Source organism: Manis pentadactyla, chromosome 11 (genome assembly GCF_030020395.1).
Source record: "Manis pentadactyla isolate mManPen7 chromosome 11, mManPen7.hap1, whole genome shotgun sequence".
Taxonomy (NCBI): Eukaryota; Metazoa; Chordata; class Mammalia; order Pholidota; family Manidae; genus Manis; species Manis pentadactyla.
In genome coordinates, this window is record NC_080029.1 from 109,083,661 (window position 1) to 109,110,296 (window position 26,636).

Here is a 26,636-nt window from a genome sequence, read left to right on the forward strand (position 1 = left end):
GCTCAGTTCCCTTTCTATCCCACCAAACTCCCAACCCTCCCAAAGCTTTCACTTCAGGGGTGTTCCACATGAGCTCTCACTAATGTCCTCAGAAATAATTGGGCGTCCTAATTCAGCCACATGCAAATTAATGCTCCCCTAAAGAGGCCTTATTATAATTTCCAACCCTTGATGTCTACATAATCCCCTATAGTTCTTTAACTTCTTGCTTTCTAACTTCTGTTTACCGATAACTACTTTTGTCAGCTCAGTATAGCATCAATTAGTAACACAGTTGTGTTTACTAGGTCTCCCTAGAGCCTTGAGAAAGCTGCTTTGTATTTACTAATGACGACGCAGAGCACTACTGTTTTTCAATAGCATTTAAAAATGAGTAAATTACTGAAGATGAACTCAAAAAGAACTTCAAATTTCAAAGGCAAGTGGGGAAAAAAAAAGCACATTATTTCAAACCACCCATAATACTTGCATGATTAACTTTATTTTCAACTTAGTATCAAGAGGGGGTGGAGAAAGTCAAATCCAGACTCTTCTTCCTGTTCTACCTCTGGCATCTTGGAGTACAAGTCATTTGATTCAGAGAACTGAGGCACAGATCTGGTGGTGAATTAAGAGCTGGTTAAACAGGTTTAAATTTCATTATCACACACCTGTTAAGTAACGCACACCTGATTCAGCAAAAATCCACCCACAAGGTTAGCTTTAAAAAATTTAAAGGCACGCAAGTGAGAGAGACAAAAAAGGTGTATAAACTCTAAAAGCTTAGGTCCAGTTTTATGTTCTCAAGCGTAATTCAAAACAACCAAATTGAAATGTACCCAATTTATACTCTTATTTTGTGAATAATTCCCTGTAATATATTAGGGGAAGTTAGAGCTGCCCATGAAGTTAGAGCTACTTAAGGAAACCAGAGAGGCCAATCTCTTCTGCGATGACTCTTAACCAAACTTAAAGTGATGGGGAGCAATTACAGCGCTCATTTGCCCTGCTTTTATATTCCTGGTCATTTATGAAATCAAGACGCTGATCTGCAAAAATCACTTTGCATTCACCAAAGGGGCTCTGGGAGCTCCCCCTGAGCATCTGGCTATGAGGCAGACACATAGCTCAGTGCACTTCCTTTGTCTTGCACTCCCTCTTTGATGTGCAAGTCACTGGTGAAGTAAGCTGTGAGCGCTTTGATGTCGAACTTCTAGACTTTATTGTTACTAGCATGCCTACAAGGAGAGCTGTCAGTCATTTCTTACATCTGAACAACCATGTTTCTTTACGGCACTTCTTTTACGAGCATCAATCCTTAAATACATGTTTTCACATTCCTGCTGATTACCACACTATCTTTGTTGGGGGAGGAGGGCTGTGCTCAAATATAACTACAGCACCCACATTTTCTGTAAACACCCTGAGGCATCATCAGATGGCTGGAAACCAACCTTCTTCAACAAGAGAATACTGAGCACAAAACATATTTCCAGCATGTGAAAACATTCTGAAAATGCTCAAGCCATCTTAACAGTCAAAATGAATAGTTTTGTCAATATTTCCCCTAAGCAGCCACTGAAATTACATAGTAACTTCCAAGTCACATTGAAAGGGATTATGAACGCAACAGCAGCAGGGAGCTTAGTAAGTCTGCCAAAACTTTGAGATATCTCAACTCATCTTAAACAACTTTGTTTCTCTGCAATAGCAGAAGCCAAACACTTCTGTTCTACATGATTTTGCTTGTGACAGAAACACTGCTTTTCAAATACATTTCTACCAAATCAATTGCTTATTAAACAGTATCATTTTCAGAAGCTGCTTGCTATTATGGATGCAACTTAAGTTAGAAGAAGATGGTTTTGGTTTTTCATAATTTAATGTCTAAGGCAAACATATGGATGTGTATACGAGTGTACAAGTTCTTAAATACATAGATGCAAAATAGGCAACATGCTTACCTTTAAAAGCCTCTGTTGAAAAAGACATGGCTCTAATTTCATTTACCAGTTACTATCAGACCTACTTTCCAAACTCCTTTATCACTTCTGGAACTGCTGAATACTATCAAACCCCACTGGGAGATTCCACACACACACAAAACAAATTTAAGGTGCTTACATCACACCATGCTGGTTTATAATGAATTGCTAACTTTCTGAATAAATGTTTCGATGAAACCCAAGTTCTTAGAGATACTGGACCTCAAACGAGGAAGTACAAGAATATTTTTCATGGTGCAGTTTAGTTCTGTTATTTTTCTAAGCTGGCAACAGGAGACACACTGTTTCTGCTTGCTAATTAAAGTGCAAACAATATATTAGGAGAAACTCAGTTTCTTTGGGTTTCTGGCCTGGAATATTTGGTAAGGAATAAAATTACTGTTGTGTGCAATGGTTAAGATTATTCCTGCGTTTCCATTTTAAAGCAAACTTTCTGCCCCCAAACTCCTTAGTTTTAACTCAACCATCAAAAATGGAAAAAGCTTTTGGCTAGGATTTGATAAATAACGTATGACTGTAATTTACCAGAACTAAGTCTGGGCATATTTATTACTAATATTAATGAAGGCTTGCTTGTTCATAAATTTATTTAAATAGTTGGAAAAAGTAATCACCTCTTTCTACCTTAAATTTTCATTTTCAAAAGGAACTGATTAGCTGGCTGAGGCAGCTATAGCAACTAGGAGTTGAGATAGGGAAGAAGGAAACTAAAAGGCATTTGTTTGCTTCGTCCAAGAAGAAACCAGACCATGTTTTAGTAGAATTAATGTTTCATAGAATGGCATAGCTGGGAGAGATCTTGATGGCTATCAAGTCCAACCCCCTAATTTAACAAATGGGGAAAGTGAGCAGCTGATGTACCCTGACAATCACTGAGCAGCAGATCTGGGAGGATCCACATTTTCTCCCACCTAAAACAGGGGGGTTTCCACCATCTAGTGCTGTTTCCCTGCACTGGGGACCAATGGCTCATGTGTAAAGTGAGGGTGCTGGGCTCCAGGACTTTCTCAAACTGAACTGCCTAGGTAGCTTAAAAAATTACCAATCTTGAGCCTCAACTCAGACCAATACAATGCGAGCCTCGAAGAGAGGAACCTGGGCTTGAGTATGTTTAAAAAGCTCTCTAGACCATCTAACATGCACGTGAGGTTGAGAACGAAGAGACCGGAGGACTTCTGAGCCCCTAGGTGGGTCACTGCTGAATGTTCATCATAGGTTAGAAAAATTCTTGGATTCTCTTCCCTAGGTTCATCCAGGAGGCTGTAAAGATTTCTAAACAACTACACTGCTGTTATGTAGGCCTAGCTGTTGTCAGGGTCTGTATTTACCTTGCTTATTTACGTGTTTACTTAGGTATTATCCACCTCTCCCTGCCAGAATGTACACTCACAAACCAGAAACTGAGTGTTGTGTTCACTGCTGCCTCCATGGCCCCCAGTGGCACATCTGCCACAGTAATGGGAGAGAGCATTGCCGTTTCCCAAAGAGGCATCTGGAGCTGCAGTGTAGAAGGGAGTGGGTCGCCCTTCTGCACATCAACCAGGGCATTCTACTTTTTTTTATGTTTGAGCAGATGAGGATCTGAGCGGCACCAAGGCAGTGTTGGGTCTGCCTCGTTCTGACTTGGCCACCTCCAGTGCCTGGACACGGGCAGATACACTCCAGATGATCAGGGCCTGAGAAACATCACATCCCAGAAAGGAAGAACTGACAAGCTTGGAGGGCTCTAAATCCTTTACTTTGTTGCTGACAAAAGCAACATAGAGAAGACATCACTGTTGCACTGGAGTTGGCCTTGACACCTGCACACAATCCCCAACCTGCCCCCACTTGCTGGTCACCGTGGTGGCAAGGTTCTGTCCAGGGCTCACTGAGTGCGAGAAGGCCAGAGCTCCCAGGCAAGATTTATGCAGAAAAGGAATACAGTGTTTGGAAAGTATCACAGGAACTTCCAGCCCCAGCAGCCCCAGAGTCCTCTCCTGTTTGGGCCATTTGCAATGACAGAGTTGGAATCTGCCCACTTCCTCCTACACCCTGGTTGAGTGAAAGTCCAGAATTAATCAGAAGAACATCTCAAGTGTGTCAATAACATCCAAATAATGGAAGAAATCACCTTTTTGGGGCACCTTTTCCATTCTGAAAGGAGATTTCAGCAGAGTAAAGGGAAGCCTATACATATCGGAATGCCATTTACCTTTCCAGGCTTCACTTTCCTCACTAGGAAGAGGAGAGGGTTTTAAACCAGGGCAGTGGTTCCCAAACCTGTCTGATCCTCAGTCACCAGAGGAGCTTTTATGAATTCAAATTCCTTGGCCTCACCCCAGACCATGGGAAGCAGGCTCTGCGCACTTGTTGATGAAGGAGGGGCATTTATTTTTTAAATGTTTTCCAGGTGACTAGAGGACCCTGCTGCCCATCCCAGCTCTGACAGGTGAGGACTAGGTTTCACAGAATGAAACTCCACCTGAAGCAGAAACACTTGAGACACTTTTAAATACACACCTTCCTGGGTCTAGAAGACCAGGCTCGAAGACAGCCTTTCTCCAGATGGGACCCAGGAATATGCCTCTTTATGGGTTAGGGGTTGTACTCTACCATGTCAGAACCACTGCTTCCGGCAGGTTTTTAGAGCTAACCTATGGTTTATTTGGAAGGAAATCATGTTCACCAGTAAGTATAAGGATTGGCTTTATCCAACTATATTAACATTTCATTGCATGTTGCAAACGCACCATTATTTTAAATGGTTTGTAGCTCATAGAAAGTACAAACCTACAAGCCCAATAGTCTTCTTCTCTGGTGCAATGTGGCTGCCAGTTTCTTAGTGTGTTTTTTAAATGCTGATTCATGGCCTAAGAGGTGATGGGGAGGAAGGTGTCTTAGATCTACACAAGCACACAGGTGGCAATTGTATAACCTAGCACACAGTAGGCATTTAATAAGTATTTGCCGAAACAAATGGATTTAATGATTTATACCCCGAATTCTACAGAAGATATGACATGGGATAAACAAATAAAAGAAAAAGAAAAAAAACCCTGACAGCTGAAAAACGAAAATAACATTCTGTGAAAAAGAGAGTATTTCTCATGTGGTGAAAAAAATCACACTTCTGGGTGGTGCAGTTTGAAAAACGGTTTGCTTCAATAACTGATCTGAAACTTAACCACAAGTCTTCACTTCGGAACTGCCACCTTTATACTACAATGGAAAGGTTTATAGCACGTTTTCCCTGCTTTTTTTTTTTTTTAACCTTCCTTGTTTTTCAGATAACAATATACTTTCATCTTTCTAGTAGGAACAAGTGAGCAATTTAAAATCCTGATAATAGGTGATTACCTATCATTATTATTACCCTGGTTATTCTAACTCAGCTCAGGAGCTTTGACTTCTTGAGCAATACAGAATTCATGTCAACTAGCATTCTAATTCTGCTGTGTCGCATCATTTCCTAAATGATATTTAAGGAAATGGGAAGTTTCAATACTAATCTCTCTTCTTCTAACAAAGAAATCAGATTGTTTTGTGACTGCTTCACGAGATATACCACGAAAATCTTAACTCACAATTCACTTGTGTTATTATCCTAAAAACTATGCAAATGAATGCATATCTCTCTATATAGTGTTCTAAAATCCTATGTAACAAATGCTCTATTTCTTTGGCCAATTGTATATACTGAAATGAATGAAATGATCTAACCACAAGTCTTCAGAAACCAAGGGGTTAATAGTTTTGCATCCATGTTCAAAATTGTTCTATTGCCCAAAAGAGCTACAATAGTTCACTTATTTCTAAGTGTTTCATCTTTTGGGAAAAAAAAGCTCTAGGTTTAAAATGGGAAAACACGGAATTTTGCAGATCAAAATGACTGACAACCTCTTTTTAAAAAAATATTTGAGCACAGGGGAATAGGATTGAGGTTGAAACAAATAAGATACAAGGACTACCGTAAAGGTCATATAATTTTTTACACACAAACCAAATGTCACTTACATTTTAAAATTTAATATGGAGCAGCACAATTTTATAAATAAGCTTTAATCTATTTTACACTAAAAAAAACCCCCAAAGCTTCCCTTACTTCCTTTGAAACTTAAAATGCATTATCTCCCCCACAATTATATTTCTAATAACCACATACAAACAATGAATTACACTTTTGCAAATGAGAAAATGATTTCAACCTTTGACCTTTTCCACTGGCCTGATGGGAAATTCATTGGCACCATTACAGCTTTGTTTTCCATGAGTAAGTAACCGCTAGAGGGCAGCCTTATCTCGGATCTGACACACTGCTTCAGAGAAAAACATCTCATAATGCTTCCAATGTTCCTTTAATTATTCTTTCAATATCTTTGATTTTCCTGGATATTTAATAATCAACTTCGGTTCATCTCAAAATATTCCTCAATAGGTCAAAAGTCCACTTTCACAACTACATTGATATCACAAAGACTGGTCATTAGTTGGCTTAAACATACAGCCTAGCTTATTGTGTAGCTTTAAAAATGTGAAACAAAATTTAAAAACTTTAGTCTTCACTACATGGCAGTTTAAGTGCTAAGGCAATCATACCACAACTGGTACTTGGGTTCCACTTTTGGCACTAAAATTTCTAGAGGTTCTAGACAAACTGAAGTGTTTTCAGGAAGAAACTGACTAAGATTAATGGGAAGGCTGACCATGAACAAAATGGAGTGGAAGGCAGCAAAAATGAAGGGTTAGAGAGGTTGTGTGTGTGTGTGTGTGTGTGTGTGTGTGTGTGCATATGTGAGAGTGAGAGATACCATTTGTCTTCAAATAACTGTCTTTCATTTGAAAGATGAATTAAGTATGTTCCAACAGCCCTCAAAGAAAGGATCAGAATCCACGGACTAAAAGTATAAAGATGAGATGTAAGCTAGATATAAGAATAATATTCTAATTCAAGATGTAATAAGCTATCTCTAATGAGAGTGAGCTTCCCACCGTTGGAGGTGTTCAAGCATAACCAGACAACCATTTGGCAGGAATGCTGTGTACAGGAACCAAATGCCAATAGGACATGTACGTGAGTGACTTTTAAGGTTTCTTCTCTCCCTGAGGCTCTGTGAAATAATGTTCATTTGCTTTTAGACAAACACACCTCAATCCAGTTGCCTGAAAGGTAAACACTCATCGAGTGAGAAATGAGATTTTGCAGACCTATCTACTTGGAAACTTTTACTCCTGGTGTGATTTTCTAAAAGAACACAGGTTTCTCAAGAATATGTCCAGAGTCATGCCCCTTAGCTATCATGGCAACAATCAGGACAGCACTCAGGAGTAGACTCTTGGGCTTCTTGCTACACAAAGGCATATTCAAATTAGAAGATGTCTTTGTGAATGCTCCTTTTGCCTAAAGATAAGTGGAGCATATAGATAATCCCTAGCTCAGTTCCATGATGGGGGGTAGCTTACACAGGCTAGCTGCACTTCATGGTTATTCTGTATTCTCTAGGAATGTAATGCTTACACTTCACCTGATCTTCTCACAACAAGCTGACTTAATAAAAATCATGGATGAAGAGAGTTAATGATAAACAAATAAGAATAATCCCATTTGTACCAAATTGATTTTATTAAATAGTAATTTAAAGATATTAGGCTCAGCAAAGCATTACATAATTGAATCTGTTTTTTCCCTTATAAACACCAGAGCTATAATTTCCACTAACTAGAGACAAAGTTATATCCAGGACATTTTCTCAGCTTCCTGCAGGGCAGGTAGCATGAAGATAGTAGGAATGAGGGCCCTACTCCCAGCCTTACCATGGAGCAACTGGAAGACACACAACCTCTGTGAGCTTTAATTTCTTCAACCAAAAACCGTGAGTATCAGGGATTTTTTAGGATGATTAAATGAGATAAGAATGCTTGTGAACATAGAGCACAGAACAAATATAGATTAACATCATCCCTCTATTTATTTATGAAATGCCCAGAAAACTTTAGAGGCAATAAAAACAAAAGGAAAAAATGAAATTGCGGGCAGACTTAGGGAACAGGTTTGACATTACTTCTTAAACTCATTGGAGCAAAGATTTTAAAGTTATCATACTATCTCCTTATAATATGATGTGGACCATCAAATGTCACTTTGAAAAGAATATCTAATACAAAAGATTTCAACTGCTTTCTTGCATTTGCCTATTTGCTCATATATGCTACTACCTGTCCATTCAGACCTCTTATCTCTGGACACAGCACTCTGACAATTTGTATAAAAAGCATGTTCCATCAAGTCATGCACAATACTAATAGATACAAAAAGCTCATGACTCAGTGGAGGAGCTAGAAGGGGGAGAGATTCCTCAAATGGTCAATATGTGGTCTTTGTGATAGTATCAAATATCAGTTCACACCCATGTTGTCATTGGTGCACCTCTCCAAATTATTATTTTTTTAAGCAGAAGAACATGGTATAGCTAACTCTGAAAGTCTATGGTTTTAAAAATTCCTAAATACATCGATTAAATCAGCCTTGATTTCAAACATCCTAAATGCTGTCAATATTGAGAATGCATACACAAAACATTTCTATTGCAGTGTTCTTAGATGTGTACCATACAGTGGGTTTTACTGATTGCTAAAATTTGAGAATTTTAAGAAAACTGAACTCCAGCTCTACCTCTGCAGACCTATCTCCATCTGACCATCTGTCCATCCCTCCAGTAACTTCTCTTCCCAGTAAACGGTCATTTGTAAATATTTTCTTAGGCGTCCCAGAGCAAATTTCCAAGTGGCTGGGTGCTATTGCAGGTGTTTTGCAATGATCTACTTGCTGATCTCATCCACTTTATTGTGATTCACTTGGCTGGGAGGGAAAGGTGGGGGAGTCCGGTGAGAACTATTAATATATTTACCAATATATCTACTAGGTGAAAGAAAACCCTAACATTTAAATCACATTATATATATATATATGGATTACTTCTATTTAGAAATTGTATTATTTTCTAACTGGGCAGCATTAAAGAAAGTATATGTGACTCAATTCAAATCCAGAGCAAAGTGGTTTACTTGAATATGATGTTGCTTTGCATTTCAAGTGATGTGATTGAAATATATAAAATAAAGAGGCTGTTCATGAAAACAACGCGTTAAAAGTATTCTCTACTGCACAGAGGGTCTGAGGAACCCCTGCCCCCACATGGACCAATAGATTCAGAGATCCCTTTGATTTTAAAAGAACTGACTCCCCTGCTTTGCCTGATAAGTACTTTGCTCAGTGGAGCAGCCATCTGGGTCTATTTTCAGGATCTGGCCATCATCCTCTCCCAATCCCACCCATCAAAGGTCACAAAAACGGAACAGAAATCCAAGCTAAGGGATACCACTGACACGGTGCTTGAAATAAGAGCAGAAATAAACCTCAAATTTCATTTGGTAAAAAGTCCAAATTCTTGAAAACTGTAAAATCAGATTTACTGTAATTGGAAATAGTATTAATCATTAACATATACAGTATTTTCAAAAGATGCCTTGCGTTTGCCCATAAATTATAATGGGGGAAGAATCTATTATGGGACAGAAATTCCCTTAATCTCCCCTTCACTCTTCTAACTCCATTTACACAAACGTATGCTGAGCACTCAGATAAGCAAAGGGGTATATAATCTACAGAAACTGATGAAGCACTTACATTTCCTTTCAGCACTTGCTGCTGCCTGACATTTGGCCAATGCATTTTTATGATGAGCAGAACAAGTGGTCCCCTGATTATAAATGTTATCGCTGGCTCCCTCTGTTTGCCCAAGAAGCAATCCAAATGGTATTGGAATTTTGTTGTTAATTGAACAAAAACAAAAGTGAAGGATGAGACTAGAGTTGCTCAAATGAAGATTTATTACTTCTAAGCATGAAGTCACTTTAAGCCTAAACTTCTCTGACAACTAACGCCGAGGAAGGATTTTCTCCTTTGGTGAGTTCAAAAGGCCTGATTTACTGATGTTTAAAAACATCAGTAAATCAGCCAACAAAGAGAATGTTTCTCTTTTATGGTTACTTGTTCTCTCCTCCCCTGTCCACATGCATACACATACCAAGCCCAAAAAAGCTATATTGTAAAGAGTGTTTCTGTTTTGCAAGAAAAATCTAATTATACAAACTCTCTTACACATGGAACCAATTTAACTATTAAAACTGCGAGGCAGTAAGGAAGTATTTAATATGATTCTGGGCCAGTTTTTCCCCCTTAAACCTGATATGGAAACATTTACAGCATTCCTCATTTTTCCCACAAACTATTTTTCTTCAGTTTCAACTTGCAGCAAAGCAAGATAATCCCATTAAAACACAGAATGTTACGGATGATATTGGGAGTGAAATATTCTAATCATTGAGATGTATTCTATTTCTCCCTCTCTCACACATACTTATAGAAAAACTGCATTGCCAATACCTCTGAACTATTTTTCTCACATGATAATAGTATGACTCTATTATCTTCTGGAAGCCAGAGGTCACTCTGACAAATGTGTGGGCTAGAGTTTTTGGGGGGTGGTGGTGACATAGTACCAGAAAGGGTAATACACAACTTTTTTTATACTACAGCTACGAAAGCAAAAGCTTGGGTACTTGGAAACATCAAAATTAAATTAAAATACTGAAACATACTTTCCTTATTACTCGGTGGTTACTGTTTATTAGGGGAAATAGTCTTAGCTTTTTAACCTGTCTCAGTCAACACACATTATACTAAATAACACGGATAAGGACTGGCATCAGCACCTTCTGAAACAGCAAAATCTATTTTATAATCTAAAGAAAAAAACGGAAGAAAATGTCTTAACTAGGAAGGCATTTCGAGTCGTTTACTCTTACACGATTAATGAAACGCAGGAAATAGCATAAAAGTTTTTTTTGAGAGGGAGGGGAAGAGCATAGCTTTCTTTTACATAAAAAGTCGGAAAGAAAACCTTAACATTTTTCCTTTCCAAAGTGATTTTAACTGAGAACGTGGATCACAGGGAAGTTTCCTGTCTTTTACTTTATCAGTTGCATATTCTAAAAATCATTAAATCCAATTTCCCGCAAACCACAGGGAAAAAGAAAATTTGCTGTGGGTATGTCGTATAGAATAGATTTCATCTCAAGCAGCTCATCTCAGCGTCCAGCACGTTTCGGCCTGTTAATAATTAATAAAAGAGATGCCACCCAATCTCTAGTGAAGAAAGGCAAAGCTTGGTGATCCGAAAGTAAACGCAGCGCAGACACCAAACTGGTGTCCTTCAGCCTGGGTTGCAACAAAACCTCAACCTAGCAAACATTTAACGAGCGCCCGGCGCCCGCACGGATGGGCAGAACTCGCAGGACAGTCTGGGTCTGCAAAAATGCTGCGCATTAGGAGAGCCCAGCGCGCCGCAAACAGATGGAGCTCCAAATCCCCACTCCCAAGCCGCTCGGGCAGATAATCTCCCCGGAGGAACCTGCTGGCGCACAGGCGGGCAGTGTGCTGAGGGCTGAGTTTCTTCGGGGCTGTTTGCAATAGTCCTAAGAGCTTGTCTCGGCTTCTCGGACTTCCTGCACACCTCCAAAACTTTGACTTTCCTATTAGAAACTTAGCCCTGAAGTGCCAGACTTCATTCCCCCCTCACCTGGGAGGACCTCGAGCCAGTCCTCTGTTCAACCAGTATCCCCTGCCATCCCGCAAGCAGTTCGGCCAAGGAATCCAGATCAGGGCGGAAGGCAGTGCGAGGAGGCTTGGCCGCCGCCGAACCCGCGCCCATCGGTCCTCACCACCAACTTCCACTGCTGCCGCGAACCCTGTGGCTAGTTAAGTTGCCTCCCCGCAATCCATTCCCTCCCCAAAGTATCAAGTCGGGGTGCGCTGAGGCTGCGGGCGGCCGCCAAGGGAGTCTTGGCACGCTCGAGAAGCCAGTCTCGCTCGGCCCGGGCGCTTTCGTAAGAAGCCGCGTCGGGACGCAGCGCGAAACCGCCACACAAGCCCGGTCGGCGACCGCTCGGGGCCGCCGGGCCGCGCAAGGCCCGGGGCGCTGACCAGTCCCTAGGGATGACTTCGCGTCCGCGGGCACGCACGGCTCGGCCCGGCCGCACCGCCTTCCCTGCGTAGGCAGGGCCTGTCCCGGCGGCGGGCCTGGGGCTGTCGCGGGCTCCCCCGGCGTCCTCCGAGGTCCCCAAGCCAGCCCCCTCCCAGAAGAGCGGCGACTCCCAGCAAACTTTCTTCCGGGAGCTCCGCCGGGTGCCAGGCAGACGCGGGCGACTGACAGGAGCCGGAGAGGGTGGAAGAGGGGGTTCGGCCCGCGCGCCTTTGCCCCCAGCAGGAGGCAGGCCGATCCGCAGCGCCGCTCAGGTGGCGTCGCCGCTGCGGCCCGGAAGGCCCCGGCGGGGCTCGGCCGTCCGGCCCCGGGCAGTACGTGCGCTCCGGCAGGCGCGCCCACCCCTCCCCCTGCGCGCCCTCCTCCCCGCCCCCGAAGCAGCCAGCCCACCCAGCCCCGGCGGGGCTCCCGGCTCACCTTTCATCGCTGCGATCACAAAATACATCATTTAAGCCGCGGTGCGGAGAGCGCAGGGAGAGCGGATAGTCCGACCCCGGAGCCCCCTCTGTCGCCGCCGCGCCGCCGCCGCCCGAGCCACAGCAGCAGCTGCCGCAGCTGCCCGCGCGCCGAGAGCCATCCCGAGCCATAAGAGGCTCCATGTGACCGGCTGACATCACGGCCGCCGCTCTGTTTACACCGCGCCCCTCCGCTTCCTCCCCGGGCGGGGGGGCGGGAGGCGGGCGCGCCCCAGCGCCGCGCCCCGCCCCGCCCCCGCCGGCAGGTGAGCCGCGGCGGCTTGGCAGGCACACCGCGGCCGGCGCTGCCCTCCGCACCCCCGGCCCGCGCCCCCAGGGCTTCTCGCCTCCCGCGCACCTGTGGCCCTCCGGGTGCTTTCTGCACGCAGCTCCCCGCGGAGCGCTCGCCTGGAGGCGACCCCGTGAGGCGACCAGCCCGACCCCAACTCTCCCGGTCCCTTCCCGGAGCTCCCGGGGGCGCTAAGTGCTCCCCCGTTCATTGGAGGAAACGGGGTTGGTGTGAGGGGCTGAAGCCACCACCCTCATTTCCAATTTCTCGAAGCGCCCCAGCTTTATCCCGAAGGTAGAGCTCCCTCCAGGGCCTCGGAGAACGCAGCCATCGGGGCGGTTCGCGGGAGTGGAGTCAGTGGAGTCAGTGCCTTACAAGCCTTTCCTGAGATACGGGGCCTGGGCAGGGGGCCCTCCGCCCACCAGGGCGTTGGTGACTCTCATCACACCAACACCTAAGGTCTGGGTTTACACCTCTCCCCCGCCCCCCTCCACCCCCCCCCCCACCACTGATACCCGGAAGGAGAGCAACACAGTCTGACTGTGAATCACCTAAATAAACTTCAGTCTCCAGCCAATCTGAGCCACTAAATTCCCAGGCTTTTCCACATTTAGCATTCTCCCCAGAGAACCCATCCACAGGTGGAAAAGGCTCCAGTTTTCACACCCTAAAAATGAGACGTTGTGGTTACTTGGATAGGAAAAAAAAAAAAAAGAAGAAAGAAAGGCCTCTAAAGGTCAACTTTATGAGTTTTAACCTGCTACTAAGAATTTCCTCCAGAGTTTGAAGCTCAATCCTTTTTACCTACCTTATGGAAACTTAAATCATGACAATATCAGACAAATCTCTTTATGATGAATTTCAGATGCTACATACCCAGAGTCTGCATTATTTAAAAATTTGGCAAGCGTGTTTGTAGTAGTACGCAGACAAAATTCTCAAAAGGTAAGTTTGCATACTTACTACTGTTCCTTCACACAACTTCAATTCTGCTTTCTTTTCTGATGGTCTGTTGCCATTTACAACTTAAAATATTAGATGATCATTAGTTGTTGCATTCATGTTGATTAAACAAGAAGAGTCCTAGCATTTTCTCCCATTGTCTTTGCACCTGAGTTGGGCCATAATTTAGAACACATGGGCACAGTCAGCACTGTAGAAAACTAGGATGCATACACATCCCACCCGCCCACTCCCACCCAGGGCAAAATTTACACAGTCTTCTGACTTAGAAGGTCAGAAAAATTCATCATACTTTAAACCAAGCAGTAGCCTTTACAAGTTTGATTGCAGCTGAAGTCCTCCTAACAGTTTTTTTCTTTAGATTTTTTCCAAATAAAAGCACAAAAAATAAAGAGAAAATATAAACGTGGGAAGCCAAGACCTACCCATCCATGTTAACTCAGCTATCCAGCCATAGTGAAGTGGACAAGAGTTTCAAGTGAATCAATCATACCCACTGCGATGTTTACAATTATGAAATTAAGTCACACCACATTCCATGATGCAACTGCATCTCCCAATGAGGCAACGCCCCTCAGTTACACGGACACCATCTCTCATATTGGTTCTGTATTTCCCTTTTCCTAATGACTTTAACAAGTAAGGGTAGTAATGCCAAGCTATGCTCTAGGTTAAGACCCAGGTAAAATTTTCTTTCCTTTGTGCTATTCAAAGATGGAAAGACATTGCAGACTGCATCCTCTTAGGTATGTTCTTCCATATTCATTGCAAATAAATCCAGATACACAACTCTGAAAATTCAAAATGTTACTTTGCAACAGTATCCTGCTTTAGAAAACAGTGCTTTGAGTATAACCAAATCCATTAGCTCTAGCCTGCCTGTCAGATATCTGACTCCAAAGTAAATAGTCTTACATTACTAGTAATCGGTATTTATTTCCAGACCATTTCAAATGAAATCAGTAATTGGGAACGACATGTAATGTGACATGTGCTCCTGCAATTACAAGTAGTGGAATCATTCATCCTATAGATATGTCCCCAATAAAAATATAATCTCATAATAGTTACTTGAACTATTTACACATTTATTCAACAAAGACATTTCCAGGATAACGTAATATTGACCTTGCCCTTTAGAACTGTATTTCATTGTCATCCTACAACTAATGAGCATCAGAATTTCAGATACTAAGCTTTAACCTTCCTGTGTAGCTAGATGCTATTTGTAATACATGCTTCTATTAAATGTCTCTGGTTTTAAACTGGGATATATTATTGTCCTTTATAGTAACACAAAGCTCTCATGAGACTTTGAAAGTAAAAATGAGAGGTTTTTAAAAAAATCTCTTGAAATATATATTTCCCATGGAATTATAAATCTGCAACCAAATCAGTCAGGAATGAAACGACCCATATCTGCCATTAATACTACCAAATTGGGGCCATAAATGATGCACATTTCAGTGCAACCTTTTATCAACTACATATTAAAATGGAGGAATAATTATTTCAATTATATGGAGCAAATGCTTATGTACCTACTATGGGGGAAAACAGTGTTAAGCAATATACTCTCTCTAGTTTTAAAATTTTTACCAAGTGTTCTGAATAAAGAAAAAGAATATTGCCTACCTACAGATAATTAAGCAGGATGAAACTTCTTTGCCGTGAATGGGATTATGTGACACGTTGCTTCTTGATTCAAATGTCCCTGTTCGCTAATCTCAGAAAAGGAAGGCACACTGTATACTTACAAATACCTGATCTGCTGCTCAGAGTCCTCTAGACATGGTCCCAGCCACACACAGTGTCCCTGTGTACTGGGTTTCACATTTGATGTGTCACTAAGCAAGAAAGTGGAAACACTTCTGATGCTAGATTGTTCCGAAATGCCTGTGAGAAAAGCTTGCTGTATTTCTGCAGGGTCTAGACTGGAGTATAATCAGTAAATTGGTACCAATCTTCTCAGTTTCAGAGATTAAATAAAGAAATGATACTTGACTTTAGGAGAGTATATTTGGTTTTGCACCAAATGATGTTTACTTTCGTGGTATACACACCAAAGTGCTGTTGGGGAGAATGGCAAACCAATGGGATGACAAATTTATCCTGAGTAGGCAAGCAGCTTGTAGTGCAAAGATGATTTCAAAGTTTGCTGATGCACGTGAGAGGGAGCATTTAGACTCTGTGGTTCTCTCTTATCCAGGCCCTGATTCTCTCTCCAGTGTGTGACAACTTGCTAATTCAATTAATTTTTTTTCTAGCTGAACAAGAAAGGGATCAGTGAAAGGTTAATGTGGTCCTAGGCAGCTTTGATTCAACTGACTCCTTAGCTACCACTACACTGTGATGTGTAGGACTTGGGGCGTTCAGGATGACAGAGAGCCAGGCGACCAGTTCTCTCACAGACCAAACAGGGTCACACCCAGAAAGTTCTAAGCAGGACTACTTGGAAAGCTACTTGAAGGAAGGTCTGACATCTTAATATTTTTCTTCCCTCTCCATGAGAGAAGGCACAAACTTACCTACAATAGATCATAGCCTTGCTTAATTAAACACAGCTAGTGTTTCATATAGGAACATGCATATATGGAATAATACTGGTGAGACCTGGAAACCAAAGGTGACAGAGGGCCCTTATTGATTAGGGGGAGATCATGAACAGAATAATATAGCTTGTCTGTCTTACTCATGATTTTAGAATAGATGTAGATTTAAATGTACATGTATATATGCATATACATAGTCCATGAAATATGGTGAAATAAACTGTATTTTTGGTGGTGAGAGACATCTTCAGTTTTACACACACACTCATACACACACATTTCTCACTATCAACCACACTTCCTGAACATCTGTTATGTGTCTGGCACTGTGCTGGAGAATCAAACAACAAGTCAGTAGCCCTGGTCTTGAAGCCCACTAATCAGCTGACCTTGGCTCTGAAACTCTACAGACAAATCAGTTCTCTACAGACAAATCAGTTCTCTGAGTCAGAATATTCCTAAAGGAAAGCAATGTCCAGTTGCCTGTTGAAAAGATATTGACACAGCACCTTGCCCCCGACAGTTGAAGATGGCTGCAGATCATTAGTGTTGCTATTAGTGTGATGGGACATTGAAGGTGAAAGATTTGGCTGGATTGAGAAAATGGTGAAGGGATTCTGGGATTTCTGGAACCACTCATCTCATACGTCTTTTAGGAAATCTAAGAACTGGCAGATGTATTGTAACCATCATAATGAATAAAGGGTAAAGGTCACAGGCACACAGACCTGAGCAGCCTCCATAGAAAAAGGCAGGTAGCAGGTGCCTCACTATACACACACCTGCCAAGGCAGCAAGGAAGGAAGAGATGCACACCAGAGGCCAGAGGGACCTCCATTCCCTCACCCAACTCCTATAGCTGGCAGGAGAATAGGCCATTCCAGAAATGATGAGTATTTTTTTTGCTACAGGAATATGAATATGAAAAATTGAGGAATCCAGGGCCCTGGGTCCAAGTTTCACAATCACCATTAGCTCTCTGTCACCTTGGGCGATACATTTCACCTCGCAGGAAATCAGGCCCCTTCCCAGTATGTAGGAATGGGAACAGAACTCAAAGCGTTCCTGCAGCTCACACATCCTGCAATTTCTTTCAGAATTGTGTCCCATCCACTTCTCAGGAACCTCTTCACCCCTTTCTCTTTGCTGCACCACATCCACTTACTTCTCCCAGGAGCCTTCTTTGTTCCACTGAACTCCTTAATATGAGCTCTGGCATTAGACAAATCTGGGCTCAAAAACAATCTCCAACCCACTCACTAGCTGAATGATTCTAAGCAGACTTTTGTTTCCTCATATGTGAAATAAGGGTAGTTCCACCTTGTAGAGCCACTGGGAGGATTAAACAATTTAAGACAGGACAGAGTGATTACCTCTTAGCAGGGTTTACAAGTGGAAATGCTATCACCACCCACATCAGCTCCCTACATTGTTATACACACAGAGCCTGTGCTGGCATGAATTATTGACCTTAATAAAGATGTGTTGACATGGCTATCAGCATGCACTTCTGCTAAGCTTTTTACAATTTTTAAACAGTGCATGTGTACATAAAGAAAGCATTTATTAAGTACCTGCTAAGTACTGGGAAAACAAAGATGAATAAAAATTAAATTACTCCTTGTGGTCTTGCTGGGCTTCTTTCTTTTTGGTCTTCTTTCCAGTAAGAGTGCAAACTCCCATCCAATGGGCAATGACAAACATCTGTGCATTACAATTTAAAGAAGTGTGCTAAGACATGGAGAAGGAAGGGAAAAGATTAAGATGTCAGACCTTCCCTCAAGGAGCTTGTAATCTAGTAGGAGAATGAACACAATGCTTATAATGTAAGGAGAATATGTGACAAACATGCTGAAGTATTACAGAAATAAGGTGCTATGTAAGCCAAGAGTCAGAGAGGTTACTTCGTGCAGGGTTAACCTTAAACTTTATGAGAAAAAGGACTTAATGGAGAAAGTCTAGACCTTGAAAGACAACCTGAATCTTTGTAAACTATACACATTCAGATAATGAATTTTGAAAAAATAATTGAGGCTAGAAGAAGGGAACTGTGCTTTAGAAAATAAGCTCTTTGCAGCTTGCCTATTTCATAGTGTTATTGTAAGGATTAATAGTTGGTTTGATAGTCATAATGTTAAATCACACTTAATAAAACACATAGAGCAAAGGAGTTCCACATCACAGCACACCGAGGAAGAATAAAACTGGAAGTGGATGTTATTTCATCAGAGTGAAAAGCTAAGCAGAGCATTTTCAGATGAACAAGATAAATGGAATGTTATTTGATTTTGTATCTCATCCATTTCAGTTCTGAAAATCATCTGAGACAGTTCTATTAATACAGATGGTTCATATATAGGCCATATTTTATTTTTTAAGCGCTATCTTAAAAATACCTTTTCAAATAATGGAGAAAAGATAAGCAGTTATAGATGGGTTTCTGTGTTTTTGTCATTCATGGTCCAGGGGTGCCGAGTAATGTGGAGTTCATTGGGAAATCTGAGTCTGGCAGCTAGGAGCATTCCGGGAGCAAAAGCTGGCATGCTTTTGCTTTCGCCAAGGTAATATGTTTCTGTTCAGTCAAGCAAAGCAATCAATTATTCTGCATTATGAAATACTTATTTGATAACTATTGACATTTCAGACAGTTGCACCACATGTTGATAGAGGTTTTGATGCTCACACTTTAAGCTCTAGCTTACAGGGCGGGATTTGTTGGGCTGACAGTGTATGATCAGAAGTCTCTTTCCTGCTCTTAGAAGTACACCTATTGTTTATGTCCATTCCCACCCCGGGGAAGTAGGCTCTGAGTACTGAAACAAGAAGAGAATTAGGTATGTTTATCTGTTTTCATAGAAAAATATTAGATTCTTCTAAATATGTTAGATTTACATTTAAGAAAACCTTCAATATTCTTAAGTGCCTATCATTTTGTAAGATGAATCAGGAATCAAAATTTACTTCAGGAATCAAAATTATTACTCTATTTTATTACTACTACTATTTTATGACAAACATTACTATTGATATTTTAGGCATAAGTGCAACTATGCCTACATTTTGTGAGGTGCAGGTAGATTAAATTGGGCATTCCATTCAGAGACTTCAAAGTCCACATTAGGTTCTGAGTATCCAGTTAAACCTTGTGTTCCCACAGATAAGTTTTTTGAAATCAAAACGGCTTTCCCATAATGACACCACACTGCTGCTGCTGATGCATCTGCCTTGCCTGTTGGTTCACAATTCCCTGGGACTTCCTCCGTGGCATGCACTGATTTAATGCTCTTTGTAACATTTAATTCACCAAGAACTCTCTTTGTACAGATGAGAAAACTGGGACAAAGAGAAATTAAGTAACTTGTTCGAGAACACCAGGCCAGTAAGTGGTGGAACCCTAAGAGCACCCTATGTAAAATGATTCTAGAGTGTGCAGTCTTAACCATCATGTATGACTCTCAAACATTTTTATTAATTTTTCCTCGAATGGCGCACTACTTGGTATTTTGAAAATGGCAAGCTGATTGCTTCAGGAATCAAAAATACTACTCTAATACCTTTTAGACGTGTGCAAGAAATTCTTTTATCGCTAGCTCCTGTAATTGAGCAGACTAGGATGTGTCATTATGAATGATTTCACAATTTAGTAAATTATTTAATTACTTACTAATGAAGAAACATACTGTACATGGTGGTAATTATCTTGTTTGAAAACAATGTGTTGCCGTTTGTATACTTAAGAAATAATTTCTACACATTAAATGAACTCTTGAGGGGAATTCTTTCTTATTTTGGAATAATTAAACAAATGAATATTTGTAAAGTGATATTAGTACTGCAAAGAAAGTAAAAACTATACAAGTCAATGGTGCATTTGTAAAAGACTTCAAACAAAGGAACAAATTTGTTAAAAATGTAAAAGGTAATAATTTCATAGGTCTTACTATCCTACAGGATAGAGATATTTACTGTTTTTACTTAACCTAATTGTGTCACTGCTGCTCTTTCATAAATAGTTTTTGCAACATGTCATATAACATAGCATTTACTTCATGTATTTAATTGCCCAACAAATGGCTTTGATAGTATAGTAATCTTGAGCACAGTCACTTATTTTCCATGCACTTAAAAATATCATTGTCTACATTTATTAAGTGACTACAGTCATGCATATACCTCTTATGGAAAATGTAGATTTACTAATTTTTAAAATGTCATAATACATGTGAGAAAGAGTGACTTATTTGTGTAAGTGATGGCACACGTCATTGAGAAATTATTGATGTGCATTATTGAATTTGTTGTAAAGGCTTAAATACAGTAGTAGTCTCAAAAAACTCAACTCACCCATTAATCCAAAAGCTAGGTACATATTTTATGGTGAAAGTGACTTTCATAAACTAAAATGTAATGGTGATTGGACTTATAACACCTTAGCTCCTTAAAATATAACAGTGGAAATGTGGCAAAGTCATTGTAAACAAGGAAGAATAAAAAAGAGAAATATCTGAATCGGAAGACACTCCAAGAATTCCTGTGGTGGGTCTTCCTGCTTCCAAGCATGTGAGCAGCTAAACCATCCGTGGTTGAAAGTTGCCTATCATTAAATAAGCAGGGTAAGTGATATTGTCATATTTTTTTGTTGTCCTTTTCCCTCTGTTATCCCAAGATCAAAATGCCATTTAACTGGGTAATTCGAATCAAACAAGCTTCATCCCCTTATGAATAACACATGTATTAGAATTATAGTACAGTTTGCAGATGTCACATGTCAGAAAACCAGTAAGAAACTATTTTCTATAAACCAGTATGAACTATGTTAAATTTCAGCATTACAAAACGAGAAAAGAAAACAAACATGGTTTATATGTTTGCGTTAGATAGCACGCACTGCCCAATTCACAGGGTAACATAGATACTACAGTGATTATTTTATACTAACAGCATTTTATCAACTAGAACTATACAAAGATACATGTTATACTATTTTAATGGTATTTTCTGATGTCACTGCGGCAAACAGAAGAATTATATTTTGATTTGTCTTTCAAATCTCCCTTTTTTTCATTTCTTGTTAAAGCCTAGTTTAGTAAACCTTATTCAGTTTGTTAACAGTTTTTTCGTGTACAGTTTGTGCACACTCTTTTTGGTGTACAGTTGTTGGAGTTTTGACAAACGTATTTAATTGTATTACCACCAATACGATTGATAAATGGAAAAGTTCCATTTCCTTCTCCTCCCAAATTCCTCTGTGCCCCTCGCAGTCAACTAATTGCCCTTCCCCAAATCCTGGCAACCATGGATCTGTTTTCTATCTCTAGTTTTGCCTTTAAAGAGTATCATTTAAATGGAATGGTGTATTATGTAGTCTTTTGACTGGTTTCTTCTACTGAGCATAATGCATTTCAGATGCATACCCTTTTGAGCACATCATTAATTTGTTACTTTCTATGATTGGGTAATATTACATTCCACAGTTTATTTATTCCATACATGAAGGACATTTAGGTCGTTTCCTCTTTTACCAGTCACAATTAAAGCTGCTGTGGACATTCATGTACAGGTTTTTGTGTGAACACAAGTTTTTATTTTACTTGGGTAAATACCTAGGAATGGGACTGCTGGAGTATATGAGATATAGAAGTTTAACTATAAAAAATGCCCAGTGGTTTTCCAGAGTAGCTGTGCCATTTTGCAATCCTACTAGCAATATATGAGTTCCAGTTGCTCTATATCCTCACCAGCACTTAATGTTGTCAAATATTTATCTATCTATTTTCTTGTTTTTCTAGACAGTTATGTTCTATAAAGTCACTGAAATCATTGAATTAGTGACTACTGAATCATTAACCCTAGGGAAATACGGGGGTTAGGCTCCCATGAGCTTCTGCTGTCAATCATCAACACATAATGTTATTTTTTTTTAAACACACCTTACTTGATATATACTTTTGATTACTAAAATTGAACCCACGCCCAGTAGCATTAAATGAAACTTATTAAACATGTTTTTTTCTCTGTAAGGCACATTGCAGCTTTCTTCCACTTAAGAACACTAGTTGCACTTCAACACTATGCCTGAGGGCCATTTTACACAGCAAGATTATCAACAAAAAGCATGAACATTAGAAAAATATGGTACTAAATAGACTGTGAAAGGGACACTTGCTTACAATATGAGAACTGAAACAATGGGCAGAGCATTGCCTCATCAGACCTCAGCTGGGAATGTGAGTCACTACACTACGTTTGCCCAGGTCCGAAAGTGGCAGCCAATATTGATTTTGGGACTATAAATAAATTTTAGTGAGTAAGCAAATCTGCAAATACAAATCTGCCAATAATGAGAATCAACTCTGTCTATCCTTCTCTATCTATCCAATCTATTTTTATCCTCCCACAGACTCAGTTTAAATGTCACTGCTTTCAGGTCTTCATCAAACTATTACCCTACATTTCATGAGCTTTGGGCTCTCACTGGCATCCTGTTCTTTCCTTTCTATAAACCTGATTTTTCAGACCATTTTTTGTAATCATTTGTTCTCCTCTCTTCTTCATTGGACTCTATAGACTCTAAGAGGTAGGGAACACATCTGCCTTATTCACCTTTGTATCTCTTGTAACAGTAAGGCTTATTTAGCACAGTACCTGGCACAGACTAGATGTTGGATGAAAAATTAAGTAAATGAATATTTCTTTGAAAGCAGCATGTATGGTGAAAAGAGCACAGGAATTAAGAGTTGGAAAATCTGGTTTCTCATCCCAGTTCTAGTACCAGTCACACACACAGCTGGTGACAATTTACTTCTATTCCTTGAGTCTCATTTTCCTCACCTGGAAAACTGGAAAAATAGTACCGATTGTTTAGAATTTTTTAAAAACCTTAAAATAAACATGAAAGCCATTAGTATCTGGCACTCTGTCGATATTCAGGAGTCACTGGGTTGGAATTGTTAATGAACCACAACTAGACGTTAATAACTATATGAACAATATAAAATATACTGATGAACAGTTATTTATTTATCCACCCAGATAGTGCCAACTCTTCATGTGTTTGGTGTTATGTATTCAAGGAACACAAATACTTAAGAGGAATTTTCACTTTCCAAGTAGATGTCTTGTTACTCTGTCAATCTAGTCACATTCTTTAGGATCAAAGGTTATGTACATTATATATACTATGAATATGTCTTCATAAGAACTGATGATTTATCTATACTTCAAAAATATTTTCTGAATGTTTGAAATTGATTCTTTAATAACAGAGTTTATATTCTCTGGAAACAAGAATTTCTTTTCTCTTTCAAACACTCCTGAAAAAAACCAAAAAATTAAATTTAATTAATAGGCATATTCAGATTCTTGCTGAAATGTTTTCTTAAAAAGATCTATATGTCCCTTAAGATTTCAGGGCAATAAAACTCAGTAATTTCTATAAAATTATCACAATTCTCCTGTGTGTGACTGAGACTAACAAAGTAATATAATGTTAAAATACAGTGGAAAAGGAGCTGCATAAATACAATGGTTACATCACTTGAAATTTATACATATGATTGCCTTACAAAATTATGATGATCAGATATGATTAAATGACATTACTTAAGAATTATTGGTCTTCAGTAGATGCAAAACATGATGATTCACTAGCAAAGCAAGCTAATGGTAGGGAGGGGGAGATGCTAAGTTTGTGTATTTGATTACAAAGCAGAACAGATAGGTAAAAACCTCGGAATCAATAATCATTATTTTATATGAAACATCACTGTTTCCTAACTTACATTTATATTAATTTTCCTTGAGACAACATTTTTTAATCACATGAGTTCTTATAAGGAACCTAACAACAGGTCTAAACTGAACCTAGGGTTCAAACATCATTTGCCAACCGGCATCCTGCAAGTATTTTCCACGGAGGCACATCATCTCTGATTATTTCCAGGCTATTGTAGATAATCTTGGACAGGGCGACTCAATAACTTGTCAGGGAGCAGGAAAACATTATGACACTGCTTCTCCAGATTTCCTCCCAGAACGTGAAATATCTGGGATTGTTCTAATAGAATCAAGGTTAGTTGAAGAACAAGTTAAGCTTCACTTTAAAGCTTTCAGTTTTAACTGGGGGAATGCTTCTAACACACGGCAGCTGTTCTGACTCACAGCAGCCTTCCAATTCTAGCCAAAATGTCTGCTTCCTGAGATTGTGTCTGATAAGCCTGTACATTCCTGGTAGGGGCCACCATGCATGCAATAAATGCTATTGTTGGAATGAATGAATGAATGAAAGGGTTTCTAATCAAGAGCTGCAAATTCCTCCATCAACAAAATAATCCCATAGGAAAACTGAAGGTACTTGGAATTCACATCTACGAAGAGTTCTATTTTCAGTTCCTTTATGCATGTTTTAAAATCATTTTTGTTCCTCAATTTTTTTAAAGCAAGGTGTGAAAAGCCCAGAAGCATTTTCCAGAACATGAAAAACCAGTACAAATCTTAGAAAGTTTCACTGGTATGTAGCTTGTGCATCACAATTATTTTAAAATCTCAGTCAATCATCAGAAATTGTCTGGAAACAGACTGTGGGTGAGGCACTCACTGTGTAAGATATTTGGAAAAGGAAGTTAAAAAAAGTCCTACCTTTCACTGTGCGGTATATTTGAAACCAACATAAGATTGTGTATTACCAGTACTTCAATAAAAAAAAAGAAAAAGGTAAAAAAAAAAAAGTCCTACCCTTGCTTAGTCACCCAAAATTGTCATTAAGACTAGTAGAAGGTGTGTAGATTCCTGTATTTCCACAGGTGAGGCACATGGTTATCTAAGGAACTCTAAATTAGAATCGCTATTAAAGGAGTATAAATAATTGCTGCAAGACTTGTCATAATTAGAGAACTCGCATTTGAAAGGCTTATGAAATGGAACATGGAAGAAAAAGAAGGAAAGAAAGGAAGAGAGAAAGAGAAAGAAAGAAAGGAAAAAAGAAAGAAAGAAGGACAGAAAACAGGAAGGAAGATGGAAAGGAGGAAAGAAAGGAAGAAAAAGAAAGAAAGAAAAAAAAATCCACAAAGATACCACTAAAATTCCAAGAACTTCATATCTGTGCTTAGGGGAAAAAAAAAAAAATCCCTCTGGCATTCTCTCTGAGACTATTTACTCTGATGCAAGATACAATTCTGACAAACTTGATATCTGATTTCCCAGTATACAGAATATATAAAAAAGCAGAGAAGAAAGAAGTAGAGAATTCTGCTCCTGGGAGCCAAGAGAAACGATATTGTAGGAAGAGATAAACAAGATGATTAAAAAGGCAGACATAAGAACTCAAAATGTATGGCAGCATGGAGCCATTTCGCATAGGGGCCAACAGCGCCACACCCGTGAGACTCTGAGGCCATCCTGCATTACGGCATACTGTATACACCATAATAATTACTGTTTATAATGACTTTGAAATATTAAGAATGGATTAGCCCATGAACTCTAAGAAGACAAGACTTATGTAATGTATTTTGAAAGGCCTCCCAAACCCCAGATAAAACTGAAGTCATTTAGGTAACTTATAGAGATCTACTCCAGAAAATTACTCATTTTCTAATAATACCTGTGAATGTCACATTGGTATACATACCTACAATAATAACCCTAATTACTTAAAAGACCTTAACAATCAGGGTCTTAGTTATTTCAGTTTCAGTAAGCAATACTCTGAAGCCTATTGGGAAAATAAAGAGCTTTCAATAGTAGTGATAAGTGTTTTTTTACTATTTTATACAATATACTGCCTATATTCAGGTGTTTCATTCAATCCTCCTATTAGCCAAATTTCAATAAAATAAAAACTCCTCAAACACCCTTCTCTCTTTTGAAAGCTACCATGTTTTTGTAAATGTTTCCTTGAATTACAAGTGTTCAGGGCTGAGGTTTCAATATATATCATTATATTAAGATGTTTGCCATTTATATAATAGCCATTGCTGTTTACATAATGATGTTTAATGTGCCAGAATTCTGGAGGAGGGAAGTTAGCAGTTAAAGTAAGTTCAATGGGGAAAAAAAGGAAAAACAAAACCATAGGCACAACTCGGCCCTGTTTTCAGTCAGTGCAGGGGAAGTGATGGGTTTTTAAAAGTATGTTTTACACATACACACACGTGATACTAACACCTTCTTCATGGCTGCAGCAATTCTTTTTCAAAACTGCTAGCCTGTTTCCAGGGCAGCTACAAAACATCCGTGAACACTAATTTGTCGGAGTCATGGAAACTGCAGACTCTACACCTGCCAGGCTGTATCCACATCGTGCAAATGCC

General features: G+C 39.9%; 1 protein-coding gene across 2 annotated transcripts in view; it reads right to left on the minus strand.

Annotated features, from left to right (window-relative positions):
* RORA (RAR related orphan receptor A) overlaps window positions 1-26,636 on the minus strand; it is a 691,178-nt gene that overhangs the window by 73,547 nt on the left and 590,995 nt on the right. The window contains exon 1 of one of the 2 annotated variants that reach the window (XM_036903045.2): window positions 12,485-12,669. The exons of the other annotated variant lie outside the window; for it this stretch is intronic. Coding sequence (XP_036758940.1) covers window positions 12,485-12,515 — 31 coding nt within the window. The 5' untranslated portion in view covers window positions 12,516-12,669. Of the gene's footprint in view, window positions 1-12,484; window positions 12,670-26,636 lie in introns of those variants that run through there. 2 annotated transcript variants of the gene reach the window in all.